Source organism: Oncorhynchus kisutch, linkage group LG19 (genome assembly GCF_002021735.2).
Source record: "Oncorhynchus kisutch isolate 150728-3 linkage group LG19, Okis_V2, whole genome shotgun sequence".
NCBI lineage: Eukaryota > Metazoa > Chordata > Actinopteri > Salmoniformes > Salmonidae > Oncorhynchus > Oncorhynchus kisutch.
Window position 1 is genome coordinate 19305842 of NC_034192.2, and position 13222 is coordinate 19319063.

At 42.2% G+C, this 13222-nt stretch overlaps 1 protein-coding gene across 1 annotated transcript in view; it reads left to right on the top strand.

Annotated features, from left to right (window-relative positions):
* acadvl (acyl-CoA dehydrogenase very long chain) overlaps positions 1 to 13222 on the top strand; it is a 35981-nt gene that overhangs the window by 19767 nt on the left and 2992 nt on the right. Inside the window, exons 16-19 of the mRNA XM_020452192.2 lie at positions 1787 to 1859; positions 1973 to 2045; positions 3603 to 3675; positions 11692 to 11767. Coding sequence (XP_020307781.1) covers positions 1787 to 1859; positions 1973 to 2045; positions 3603 to 3675; positions 11692 to 11767 — 295 coding nt within the window. The remainder of the gene's footprint in view (positions 1 to 1786; positions 1860 to 1972; positions 2046 to 3602; positions 3676 to 11691; positions 11768 to 13222) is intronic.

Genomic DNA, 13222 nt, shown 5'->3' on the forward strand with positions numbered 1-13222 from the left:
AGTATTGAGTGAAACTTTTGTTATTGACCAAATACTTATTTTCCACCATAATTTGCAAATAAATTAATAAAAAATCCTACAATGTGATTTTCTGGAAATGTTTTTCTTCTCATTTTGTCTGTCATAGTTTAAGTATACCTATGATGAAAATTACAGGCCTCATCTTTTTAAGTGGGAGAACTTGTACAATTGGTGGCCGACTAAATACTTTTTTGCCCCACTGTGTATATATATATCTATCTACAGCAATAAGACAGATCCTGTTTGAGTGTTTGAGCAAGGGGAACTACTACTTCAAGGTCTCAGAGCGCGTGAATTCACCGATCGAAACGCTATTAGCGCGCACCTCCACTAACTAGCTAGCCATTTCACATCGGTTACACAAGCTGTAGGCTACACCTCGGTAAGCACGGACCGACACCTTTTGGACTGTCATTTTTTTGGGGGGTCTCGCCTATGGAGAGTAACATTTCCAACCAGAATAACCACCATTTGTTTGGCGAACTCCAAGGTCCTCTGATAATACTAGTCCCGTGTGAATCGACATCCCTGTGTTTTCAGAGAAATGCCTGCGTTTTGACGTTTTTTTTTGTGAAAACCGCAAGCAACACCTGATTTTGATAAATTGCTGCGCATAGGCTACATGTAGGCCATTCATATAGAGTTGATCAACTTTTTACAGTGAATGCTTTTGTTTGTGCTTTTCAGTTGAATATTACCAAATGCATCAGTAAGAAATACTGAGCCTAATTAATGCAACCCTTGCTGTTAATAGATGGCAAAGCAGCATACAACCTAAACACTTGGAAATGATGACTTTGTCATCCATAGCCTTAAAATGCGTATCAAGTGCACTTGCACTGTTTAGCTCACATCTGAAGGCTGGGGGGAATTTAGGACGTACTGCAGCTCGCTAAAATATCCTAATGATTATGATCACACTTCCTCAATTCAAATATGATGGTGACACGATAGGAGAGATGGATTAGAAACTTGGGGGATAAAGCTGGAGTTCTCAGTGTGACCTTATCACCTGGACATGTTGAAATACTTTATCTTCACGCCTAGAATTAAAAACCTCCAGGCTTCCTTCATAACTGTCAATGCATTGGGGGGAAAAATAAAGAAAAAAACTAATCCCATCCGGATCATCCTCTGGAATAACGGACATTCTGGGGTAATAATTACATGACCAACGTTCTCCAGTATTACTAGCCCAGTGCGACTAGGTCTTAGGTTACTTGCGTGCGATACATACATGTGTCACGTAAAGAGAGCAAGGGTTGAGGGAATAGGGAATGTTTTTCCTAAACAAATGAGGGTTTTCGGTAACACAACTTTTCAGTCAGAAATGGCTGTAGTTATGTTTTAGCTCCCGCAACACGGACAGCGTGATTAACACTGATGTTCTGTGGTGGTCACTACAGCAGGGAGGAGAGGGACAACGGGTGCTAGTCAGTCACTGTCTTTTTTTATTTATTTTTAAACACAGCACAGCAAGTCTGAGCCCGGCCCGGCACAATCAAATCAATTTCTGGTTGGACTCCCTCTAGTCATTTGTGTGTCTTAATTATTTAATCAAACCGTGTGCTTAAATCATCAGACAAGCTCAGTGAATATAGTTGATTTGATTCAAACACATAGGATGTGTCAATATATGGAAAAATACATGTTTTAAAATGACAACCAATCGACTGCTCGAAAGAACAGAACTCTTGGTCGACCAATTAAAAAAAAAAAAATCCTTGGACCCTCCCTAACCATCTGTCTCTTTCTTGTTATCCAGGACGGCAGGTCTGAGCACTGGGCTCACTCTACAGGGATCAGTCCATCCGGAGTTGTCTCACAGTGGAAATCTGGTGAGAGAGATTCAAAGCTTGCATTGACCTCCGTGGCTGTATATATCCATCCATGCCATAATGTCACCATAAGTCTAAGACTCCCAGTTGATTGACGTCTGTATTTCTTCCAGGCTGTTAAAGCTATCGAGCACTTTGGAGTCACTGTTGAGGATATGCTGCTCAAACACGGCAAGAACATCCTCCGTGAGTATTTATAATACACTGTCAACCTACCGAAGAAGAACTAAATGTGTGAACCTGATTTTTAAGGATACCCAACTAGCAAATTTTGATCCTTGAAAGTTGTGGGAACTTAGGTTTTTGTTTCCCCATTGGTTCTGGGAACGAAGCCATACATTTCCTGACACTAGTAAAACAAAATGTTTTTTAAAAGCTCTGAGAACGGAAGTGAACATTTTCGACTGTTCTGGGAACATACATTTTTAGGTTGCTGGGAGGTTGAGAACCAGAATGAAGGTAGCATGTCAAGTTTTTTTAAAATATATTTTTATTTTACTGATACAAAGCTGTACATTTGTCTATTCAAACAGAACCCCATAACAAGTGAGAGGATAGAGAAAGTTTTGGTTGAAGCTCAAAATGGAATATATGTTTTTAAATCATTCTTAGAACATTATTTGAGCGTTACTAATGTTTTCTTGTTTTTGTTCTGAGAAGTTTGAGTTTTTAAAATGAACCATGAGGAAACCTGCAGAAAACGGTGGTGGAAATTCTACCTTTTTATCTAATAATGAGGAGAGTTAAAATCAATAATCAATCATGCTGTTACTTTTATTAAAAACGGTATTATAATAAGGAGGCGGGTCACACCACCCACGCAGGTGAAATGGAGTGAGAGCCCCCTGTACAAAGAGTACAGGAGCATTTATTTAGTCAAGCTACCCAATGCGAGCATTTGCAGTGTGTGTGTGTGGAGACAACTGGGTGAAAACGTTGCCTCAGTCTGTCGCAACTGAGTGAGGACAATATGGCCAGAATGACAGGAAGTCACTCCAGACATACTACCTCCAACAGTAGCTCAACGGTTCCCCCAAGCTGGGCAAGCAAGTGCCTTTGACTGTCGGCCCAGATGATGTATGGTCGTACTGGTCACACACACAAACTATGAATCTTTCGCCCAGAAACAGGCTCCAAACCGAACAATAGCTCTTATCACTGGTGTGCAGAATTAACACTTTTAATTTAACACGGCTCTGTCTTCGGTTAAGCTAAGAGGAACCAGTTAGTTTCTGTCAGCTCTTGGCTGAGCGCCCAGATATCATGGTCATTCTACACACACAGAACGGTTAGAACAGGCCTCTTATTAATGCACACACACACTTCTCTTATCTATAGAGTTATTTTCTTTGACAATCTCAAGCCCAATGCCTAGGCGTAAAGACGGATATTTCAGTACACAAGCATTAGTAAGGTTTAACTTCAAAATGCCCTCGCAGAACGTTATGCAGAAGTACTAAATTCCCACAGAAGAATGTTTTAACATTCTCTGAATGCTCTGAGAACATGCCTTTTTTTAAATAGAGCCATGAGTAAACCTGTAGAAAACGTTATGCTGCTAGCCGGGTATCCTGCACCATACCCAGAACGTTGTGGGCAGGTTGTATGTAAAATAACCATAGGACAACACGCTCTGACCAAGCTCTAAGAAACATATGGTTCTCAGAACGTTATGTGCTAGCTGGGTAGTGTTTAATGGCCAATATGGTTGTATTGTAATGTTATTTCTCCTCTCCATTGCAGATGAGCAGTTTGTGCTAAAGAGAGTGGCAGACAGTGCCATTGACCTGTATGCTATGGTTGTTGTCCTGTCCAGGTAATACGGATCCTTACTAAACATGTTTTATTTGTAGAAATGCTGTATTAGAAGCTGTATGTTGTCTGGTGTTCTACTGTATGACATGTTCTTTTGGTTTTGTGAGCTCAACGCTGCTCCTCTGGTCCACTCTTACCCAATGGGTCGTTCCACTTCAAAAAGCACAAGAAAGAGGATTTCCACACCCACCATCTCAGATTTCTCTGAAATAATTTGTTGTTAGAAACAAATGAGATTGGCATTCCTGCATCATTATTCTGTTGAAATGTAGTCGGATCTCTGAGAAATGTAATGGAAAATTCCACCCAAAAATCTATATTTTGTTATTTGTTTCATTTGTCCTGAAATGTTTTGCATGTCAGCCATCAAGATCTGCAGCATCATACCAGCTGAATTTCTGTATTTTTGAAAGGTATAGATCTTTATTGCTGACATGCAAAACATTTTGGGACTACATCAACAATTGACTAATGATAAATACCAAAATATAGTTTTGGTGTGGAATTTTCCTGTAAGCCGTTTAAGTGCTTCCAAATTGGACGTTTTTAATTTATAGGAATCATATAATATTCGGTAAATATAGTACCTAACATCCGATTTGGACAGCTTTTTGTTTAACAATGAGTTAGACGAGGAATCGCGACACACCCCTGCCATTCCCACCCCAACAACGAGTATGTAGTATCAGTTCTCTGTGTCTGACATGTAGTAAGTATGGAGCTGTGGCTCGAGTATTGTTTCTTCATCCTATGTAATGTATTCTCAGTGAATTTATTTTTCTGTTCAGAGAAATTAGTCATCCAATTGTATTTGTCACATTTGCCAAATTTCAATAGGTGTAGAATTTACCATGAAATATTTGCTTATGAGCCCTTCCAAACTATGCTGAGGAAAAAAAAGGAAAAAAAATAGTAACGAGGAAAAAAATGCACAATAATGGAGCTATATACAAGGAGTGCCAGATCAATGTGGAGCTATATACAGGGAGTACCAGTACCAGATCAATGTGGAGCTATATACAGGGAGTACCAGATCAATGTGGAGCTATATAGCTATGTACAGGGAGTACCAGATCAATGTGCAGGGGTATGAGGTAATTGAGGTAGATATGTTCATGAAGGCAGGGTAAAGTAACTAGGCGTCATTGAAATGTAGGTTTATGTCCCATCCTACATGCTGATATTATCAGATTCTGAACACCAAATGGTGCTATTCCTGCAATTTAGGTGAACAAATTGGTTTTAACCCAGTAGTTAAAGATTCTAGTTTCATGTCAGGTCAAATAGCAGTTACCTAGCCATGCTTTCTACGAGAGCGGTCTTCTACCTCTCCACTGTTTTAAGAGAGAAATCCTGATGTTCACTGCAGCTGTATCGATGTGCTAGTCCCAAAGCCAGCCAGGCAAAGACCCTTCCCACCAGCTCTGAGCAGTCCACATGGTCCTAAAGCCAGCCAGCCAGGCAAAGACCCTTCCCGCCAGCTCTGAGCAGTCCACATGGTCCTAAAGCCAGCCAGCCAGGCAGAGACCCTTCCCGCCAGCCTATAAGCAGTCTATTAACCAAGTACACTACATGACCAAAAGTTTGTCCAACATCCCATTCCAAAATCATGGCCATTAATATGGCGATGGTTCCCCCTTTGTTGCTATAACAGCCTCCACATTCCACTAGATGTTGGGACATTATTTCGAGAACTTTCTTCTATTGGCATATCAGTCAGACGTCCTCGTCGTGTCCCATTTATTTATTTATATTTACACCTTTCTTCATATCTTTTTATATATTTTCTTTTCCAAAAACTGAACTTCAAAACACTCTCCTGAAACCCACCTCACCAATTAAAAAAGAAAGTATTATTTACCTCATCTGAAATCCAGGAGCTAGTCAGGAGCTAGCCAATTTACTGGCTAACGTTAGTATTCAGCTTAACACGGTTTGTGGTCATCAGCTATCCTTTAGCTCAAATCTATCGCCAGTTTTGTACAACGCGACTCCGACCAGAACATACCGGACCTATTTTTCTCTCCATAACCCCCGATTTCAACCGCAAGCTCTGGACATTTACACCTGGATCTCGCAGCTAGCTAGCTGTTGGTTTACATCGATCCCGGAGCAAATATCAATTATTCCGGAGCTAGCCAGTTGAAGAGATCCATCAGCCACTCCTGGGCTACAATCACCTATCCGGACCCGTTTTACTGCCGATGCGGAGTCCCACCGGGCCTTCACGACTGGACTACCGACGTTATCTGCCCGATGGAGTTATCCAACTGGCCCCTTCGTCCCAATGTTACCTGAGCGCCCATCTGCGACCCGCTAATCGTTAGCTGTCTTATCGGCTGCTATCTGAATAGGTCTTATCTGGACAATCTTTCTTGGGTCACTATATCTATTTTGCCAATTGGATTGGTCCCCTCTACCACACGGAACCCCACTAATTTACAGACGGAAACGCACAAGGTGGCTAAAAACAGACCTCCATCCTATGCTAGCTTGCTACCGATGGCCCGACTAGCTGTCTGAATCGCCGTGACCCCAACCAACCTCAATACTCACTGGACCCTTGTATTCACATCCTACCATACCTTTGTCTGTACATTATACCTTGAAGCTATTTTATCGCCCCCAGAAACCTTCTTTTACTCTCCGTTCTAGACTGACCAATTCTCATAGCTTTTAGCTGTACCCTTATCCTACTCCTCCTCTGTTCCTCTGGCAATGTAAAGGTGAATCCAGGCCCTGCAGTGCCTAGCTCCACTACTATTCCCCAGGCACTCTCTTTTGATGACTTCTGTAACCGTAATAGCCTTGGTTTCATTCATGTCAACATTAGAAGCCTCCTCCCTAAGTTTGTTTTATTCACGGCTTTAACACACACTGCCAACCCGGATGTTCTAGCCGTGTCTGAATCCTGGCTTAGGGAGACCACCAAAAATTCAGAAATGTTCATCCCTAACTACAACATTTTCAGACAAGAAAGAACGGCCAAAGGGGGTGGTGTTGCAATCTACTGCAGAGTTCTGTACTACTATCCAGGTCTGTACCCAAACAATTTGAACTTCTACTTTTAAAAATCCACCTCTCTAAAAACAAGTCTCTCACCGTTGCCGCCTGCTATAGACCACCCTCTGTCCCCAGCTGTGCTCTGGACGCCATATGTGAACTGATTGCCCCCCCATCTGTCTTCAGGGCTCGTGCTGCTAGGCGACCTAAACTGGAACATGCTTAACACCCCAGCCATCCTACAATCTAAGCTTGATGCCCTCAATCTCACACAAATTATCAATGAACCTACCAGGTACCTCCCCAAAGCCTTAAACACGGGCACCCTCAGATATCATCCTAACCAACTTGCCCTCTAAATACACCTCTGCTGTCTTCAACCAAGATCTCAGCGATCACTGCTTCATTGCCTGCAGCCGTAATGGGTCAGCGGTCAAACGACCTCCACTCATCACTGTCAAACGCTCCCTTAAACACTTCAGCGAGCAGGCCTTTCTAATCGACCTGGCCGGGGTATCCTGGAAGAATATTGATCTCATCCCGTCAGGAGAGGAGGCCTGGTTATTTTTTTTAAATGTCTTCCTCACCATCTTAAATAAGCATGCCCCATTCAAGAAATGTACAACCAGGAACAGATATAGCCCTTGGTTCTCTCCAGACCTGACTGCCCTTAACCAACAAACATCCTATGGCGTTGTGCATTCGCATCGAACAGCCCCCGTGATATGCAACTTTTCAGGGAAGCTAGAAACCAATATACACAGGCAGTTAGAAAAGCCAAGGCTAGCTTTTTCAAGCAGAAATTTGCTTCTTGCAACACAAACTCAAAGTTCTGGAACACTGTAAAGTCCATGGAGAATAAGAACACCTGCTCCCAGCTGCCCACTGCACCGAAGATAGGAAACACTGTCACCGCCGATAAATCCACTATAATTGAGAATTTCATTAACCTCTCTAGAGTAGGGGGCAGCATTCAGAATTTTGGATGAAAAGCATGCCCAAATTTAATGGCCTGCTACTCGGGCCCAGAAGATATGATATGCGCATATAGCTGGTAGATTTGGATAGAAAACACTCTAAAGTTTCCAAAACTGTTAAAATAGTGTCTGAATATAACAGAACTGATTTAGCAGGCGAAAACCTGAGAAAAATCCATTCAGGAAGTTTTTGTTGTTGTTGGTTTTGTAGTTTTCTATTCAATGCCATTACAGTATCCATTGACATAGGACTCCATTTGCAGTTCCTATGCCTTCCACTAATGTCAACAGTCTTTAGAAATCGTTTCAGGCTTGTATTCTTATAAATGAGGGAGTAAGACCAGTCTGAACGAGTGGACCCAAACGTGACGCAGAGTTTTTTTTCATGTGCAATTCTTGTTTACCTTTTATATTGACGACGTTATTGTCCGGTTGAAATATTATAGATAATTTAGGCTAAAAAACAACCTGAGGGTTGAATATAAACATCGTTTGATATGTTTCTATGAACTTTACGGATACAATTAGGATTTTTGGGTCTGATTGTTTTGACTGAGTTTGAGCCTGTGGATTACTGAAGAAAACGCGCTAACAAAACTGAGGTTTTTGGATATAAAGAGACTTCATCGAACAAAAGGAACATTTATTGAGTAAATTAATGTCTTCTGATTAACACCATATGAAGATCATCAAAGGTAAGGGGTTAATTTTATCTCTCAACTGGGCTATGTTCTGGGCTAGGTATGCTTTTGCCGAAAAGCATTTCATAAATATGACACTGGTTGGTTTAACAAGAAGTTAATCTTTAAACCTATGTAAAATATGTTTTGTTTTCTGAATTTTTATAATAAGCATTTCTGTAAATGAATTTGGCGCTCTGCAACCTCACTGGATGTTGGCCAGATGGGACGCTAGCGTCCCACATACCCTAGAGGTTAAGCATTTTTCTACAGCTGGCCATGCTTTCCACCTGGCTACCCCTACCCCGGTCAACAGCACTGCACCCCCCCCCCCCCCCCCCCCCCCCCCCCCACAGAGCAACTCGCCCAAGCCTTCCCCATTTCTCCTTCTCCCAAATCCAGTCAGCTGATGTTCTGAAAGATCTGCAAAATCTGGACCCCTACAAATCAGCCGGGCTAGACAATCTAGACCCTTCTAAAATGATCTGCTGAAATTGTTGCCACCCCTATTACTAGCCTGTTCAACCTCACTTTCGTGTCGTCTGAGATTCCCATAGATTGGAAAGCAGCTGCAGTCATCCCCCTCTTCAAAGGGGGGGGGGGACACTCTAGACACAAACTGCTACAGACCTATATCTATCCTACCCTGCCTTTTCTAAGGTCTTCGAAAGCCAAGTCAACAAACAGATTACCGACCATTTCAAATCCCACCATCCGCTATGCAATCTGGTTTCAGAGCTGGTCATGGGTGCACCTCAGCCACACTCAAGGTCCTAAACAATATCTTAACCGCCATCGATAAGAAACAATACTGTGCAGCCGTATTCATTGACCTGGCCAGGGCTTTCGACTCTGTCAATCACCACATCCTCATCGGCAGACTCTACAGCCTTGGTTTCTCAAATGATTGCCTCGCCTGGTTCACCAACTACTTCTCTGATAGAGTTCAGTGTGTCAAATCGGAGGGTCTGCTGTCCGGGCCTCTGGCAGTCTCTATGGGGGTGCCACAGGGTTCAATTCTTGGACCGACTCTTCTCTGTATACATCAATGATGTCGCTGTTGCTGCTGGCGAGTCTCTGATCCATCTCTACGCAGACGACACCATTCTGTATACTTCTGGCCCTTCTTTGGACACTGTTAACAACCCTCCAAGCGAGCTTCAATGCCATACAACTCTCCTTCCGTGGCCTCCAATTGCTTTTGAATACAAGTAAAACTAAATGCATGCTCTTCATCCGATCGCTGCCTGCATCTGCCCGCCTGTCCAACATCACTACTCTGGACGTCTCTGACTTAGAATATGTGGACAACTACAAATACCTAGGTGTCTGGTGAGTCGAAGGAGAGTTTACAGTCTAACATCTCCAATCCAAAGTTAAATCTAGACTTGGCTTCCTATTTCGCAACAAAGCATCCTTCACTCATGCTGCCAAACATACCCTTGTAAAACTGACCATCCTACCGATCCTCGACTTCGGCGACGTCATTTACAAAATAGCCTCCAATACCCTACTCAATAAATTGGATGCAGTCTATCACAGTGCTATCCATTTAGTCACCAAAGCCCCATATACTACCCACACTGCGACCCGTACTGTAACGGTTTCGACCCGTATTGTAACGGCTGGCCCTCGCTTCATACTCGTCGCCAAACCCACTGGCTCCATGTCATCTACCAGACCCTGCTAGGTAAAGTCCCCCCTTATCTCAGCTCGCTGGTCACCATAGCAGCACCCACCTGTAGTACGCGCTCCAGCAGGTATATCTCTCTGGTCACCTCCAAAACCAATTCTTCCTTTGGCCACCTCTCCTTCTAGTTCTCTGCTGCCAATGACTGGAACGAACTACAAAAATCTCAAACTGGAAACGCTTATCTCCCTCACTAGCTTTAGGCACCAGCTGTCAGAGCAGCTCACAGATTACTGCACCTGTACATTACCCATCTATAATTTAGCCCAAACAACTACCTCTTTCCCTACTGTATTTATTTATTTTGCTCCTTTGCACCCCATTATTTCTATCTCTACTTTGCACATTCTTCCACTGCAAATCAACCATTCCAGTGTTTTACTTGCCTTATTGTATTTACTTCGCCACCATGGCCTTTTTTGCCTTTACCTCCCTTATCTCACATCACTTGCTCACATTGTATATAGACTTATTTTTCTACTGTATTATTGACTGTATGTTTGTTTTACTCAATGTGTAACTCTGGGTTGTTGTATGTGTCGAACTGCTTTGCTTTATCTTGGCCAGGTTGCAATTGTAAATGAGAACTTGTTCTCAACTGGCCTACCTGGTTAAATAAAGGTGAAAATGTAAAAAAACTATTCAGCCACAAGAGCATTATTGAGGTCGGCACTGATGTTGGGCTTTCAAGGATGATCAATGAAAACATGATGCATCTGAGCTCAAAGGGTCTAAGTACTTATGTAAATAGGCATTTCTAAAAAAATGTTTTTGCTTTGTCATAATGGGATATTGTGTGTAGATGAGTTACTAATTTACTCATTTTAGATTAAGGCTGTAATGTAACAAAATGTGGAAAAAGTGAAGGGGTCTAAATACTTTTTGAATGCGCTGCATAGTGTATGACGGTGACCCATGCTTTGGTTGTTGGAAACTATTTCAAATTATAGCTTTTTAGCATTTGTGGTACAAATCTAATGCGAGTCAATGGTACATATATTAGCATTGTTACGATTCGTGTTCAAATCCTCCTAAAGTAACTAAATTATGCTACTTAGATGATTTGTATATGAAGCGGGAAATGCTAATATAAACCATTGACTTTTATTGGATTTGTGCCACAAGTGCTAAAATGTTAGCATTTGAAACAGTGGCCAGGAAAACATCACCAAAGCTTGGGTTGCTGTCATACCTTGTCCATAGACTAAGGAAACCAATATGTTGTTTTGTAATTTGAGTAAACTATCCTGTTAACATTGAGGGGGGAACAGAACCATCTAGACGTCATAACCTGGTAATATCAGGATGTAGGATGGGAATTAAACCTAAACTTCAATGACAGATTTCTCCGAACAGTTTTTCTCCGAAAAACAAATATAAAATTCCCCAGGATGACTAAACAATACATTATATGAATCCTATAAATTAAAATGGGCAATTTGGATTGAATCAATTAGCTTAGATTCTCAGAAATGTTGTTGCAGGAATGCTAATCTTATCTGTTTCTAACTACAGAAACTATTTCAGAACAATATGAGATGGTGGGTGTTATGGCTTGGAACGACCCCAGTAGAAATATAGGTTTACATTTGTGTAACATGCTATATTCTGTGAAAAAGATGAAAGCATGAATTGGAATGAGATCTCCCTCTCTCCTTCTCTTTCAGGGCTTCCCGCTCTCTGAGCCAGGGTCATGCCTCTGCCCAGCATGAGAAGATCCTGTGTGAAACCTGGTGTATCGAGGCAAGTGTCTCTCACTCACACACACACACACACACACACACACACACACACCCACACACACACACCTCTGGAATAAATTAAGAGACCACTGCAAAATGATCAATTTCTCTAGTTTTACTATTTATAGTGTTTGGGTAAAATGAACATTTTTGTTTTATTCTATAAACTACTGACAACATTTCTCCCAAATTCCAAATAGAAATATTGTAATTTAGGGAATTTATTTGCAGAAAATGACAACTGGTTAAAATAACAAAGAAGATCCAGTGTGTCAGACCTCGAATAATGCAAAGAAAATAATTTAATATTCATTTTTAAACAATATAATACTAATGTTTTAACTTAGGAAGAGTTCAGCAATCAATATTTGGTGGAATAACCCTGATTTTCAATCACAGCTTTCATGTGTCTTGGCACGCTCTACACCAGTCTTTCACATTGATGTTGGGTGACTTTAGGCCACAAAAATTCAAGCAGCTCGGCCTGTGACCATCCATCTTCCTCTTGATCACATTCCAGAGGTTTTCAATGGGGTTCAGGTCTTGAGATTTGGCTGGCCATGACATGGTCTTGATCTGGTGGTCCTCCATCCACACCATGATTGACCTGGCTGTGTGGCATGGAGCATTGTCCTGTTGGAAAAACCAATCCTCAGAGTTGGGGAACATTGGCAGAGCAGAAGGAAGCAAAGATAAATCTGCCCAATTCCAGCCTTGCTGAAGCACCCCCAGATCATCATCATCGATCCTCCACCAAATGTCACATTGAGTGCGAGACCTGGAGAGGTCTACAAGCCAGAGTGTCTCGCTCCCACTGCAAAATTTGGTGGCGTAGCGGTGAAGAGGACAAGTACATGAGTGCCTAGTTTGAGAAACATACGCCTCACAAGTCCTCAACTGGCAGCTTCATTAAATGGTACCGGCAAAACACGTACCAGTCTCAACGTCAACAGTGAAGCGGCGACTCCGGGATGCTGGCCTTCTTCAACCGATCGCTGCCCTCCCCTGCCCGCCCGACTAGCATCACTACTCTGGAAGGTTCTGACTTAGAATATGTGGACAACTACAAATACCTAGGTGTCTGGTTAAACCGTAAACTCTCCAGACTCACATTAAACATCTACAATCCAAAATTAAATCTAGAATCGGCTTCCTAATTCGCAACAAAGCCTCCTTCCTCACGCTGCCAAACATATCCTCGTAAAACTGACTATCCTACCGATCCTCGACTTTGGCGATGTCATTTACAAAATAGCCTCCAACACTCTACTCAGCAAACTGGATGCAGTCGATCAGTGCCATCCGTTTTGTCACCAAAGCCCCATATACCATCCACCACTGCGATCTGTATGCTCTCATCGGCTGGCACTCGCTACATATTTGTCGCCAAACATACTGGCTCCAGGTCATCTATAAATAAGTCTTTGCTAGGTAAAGAACTGCCTTATCTCAGTTT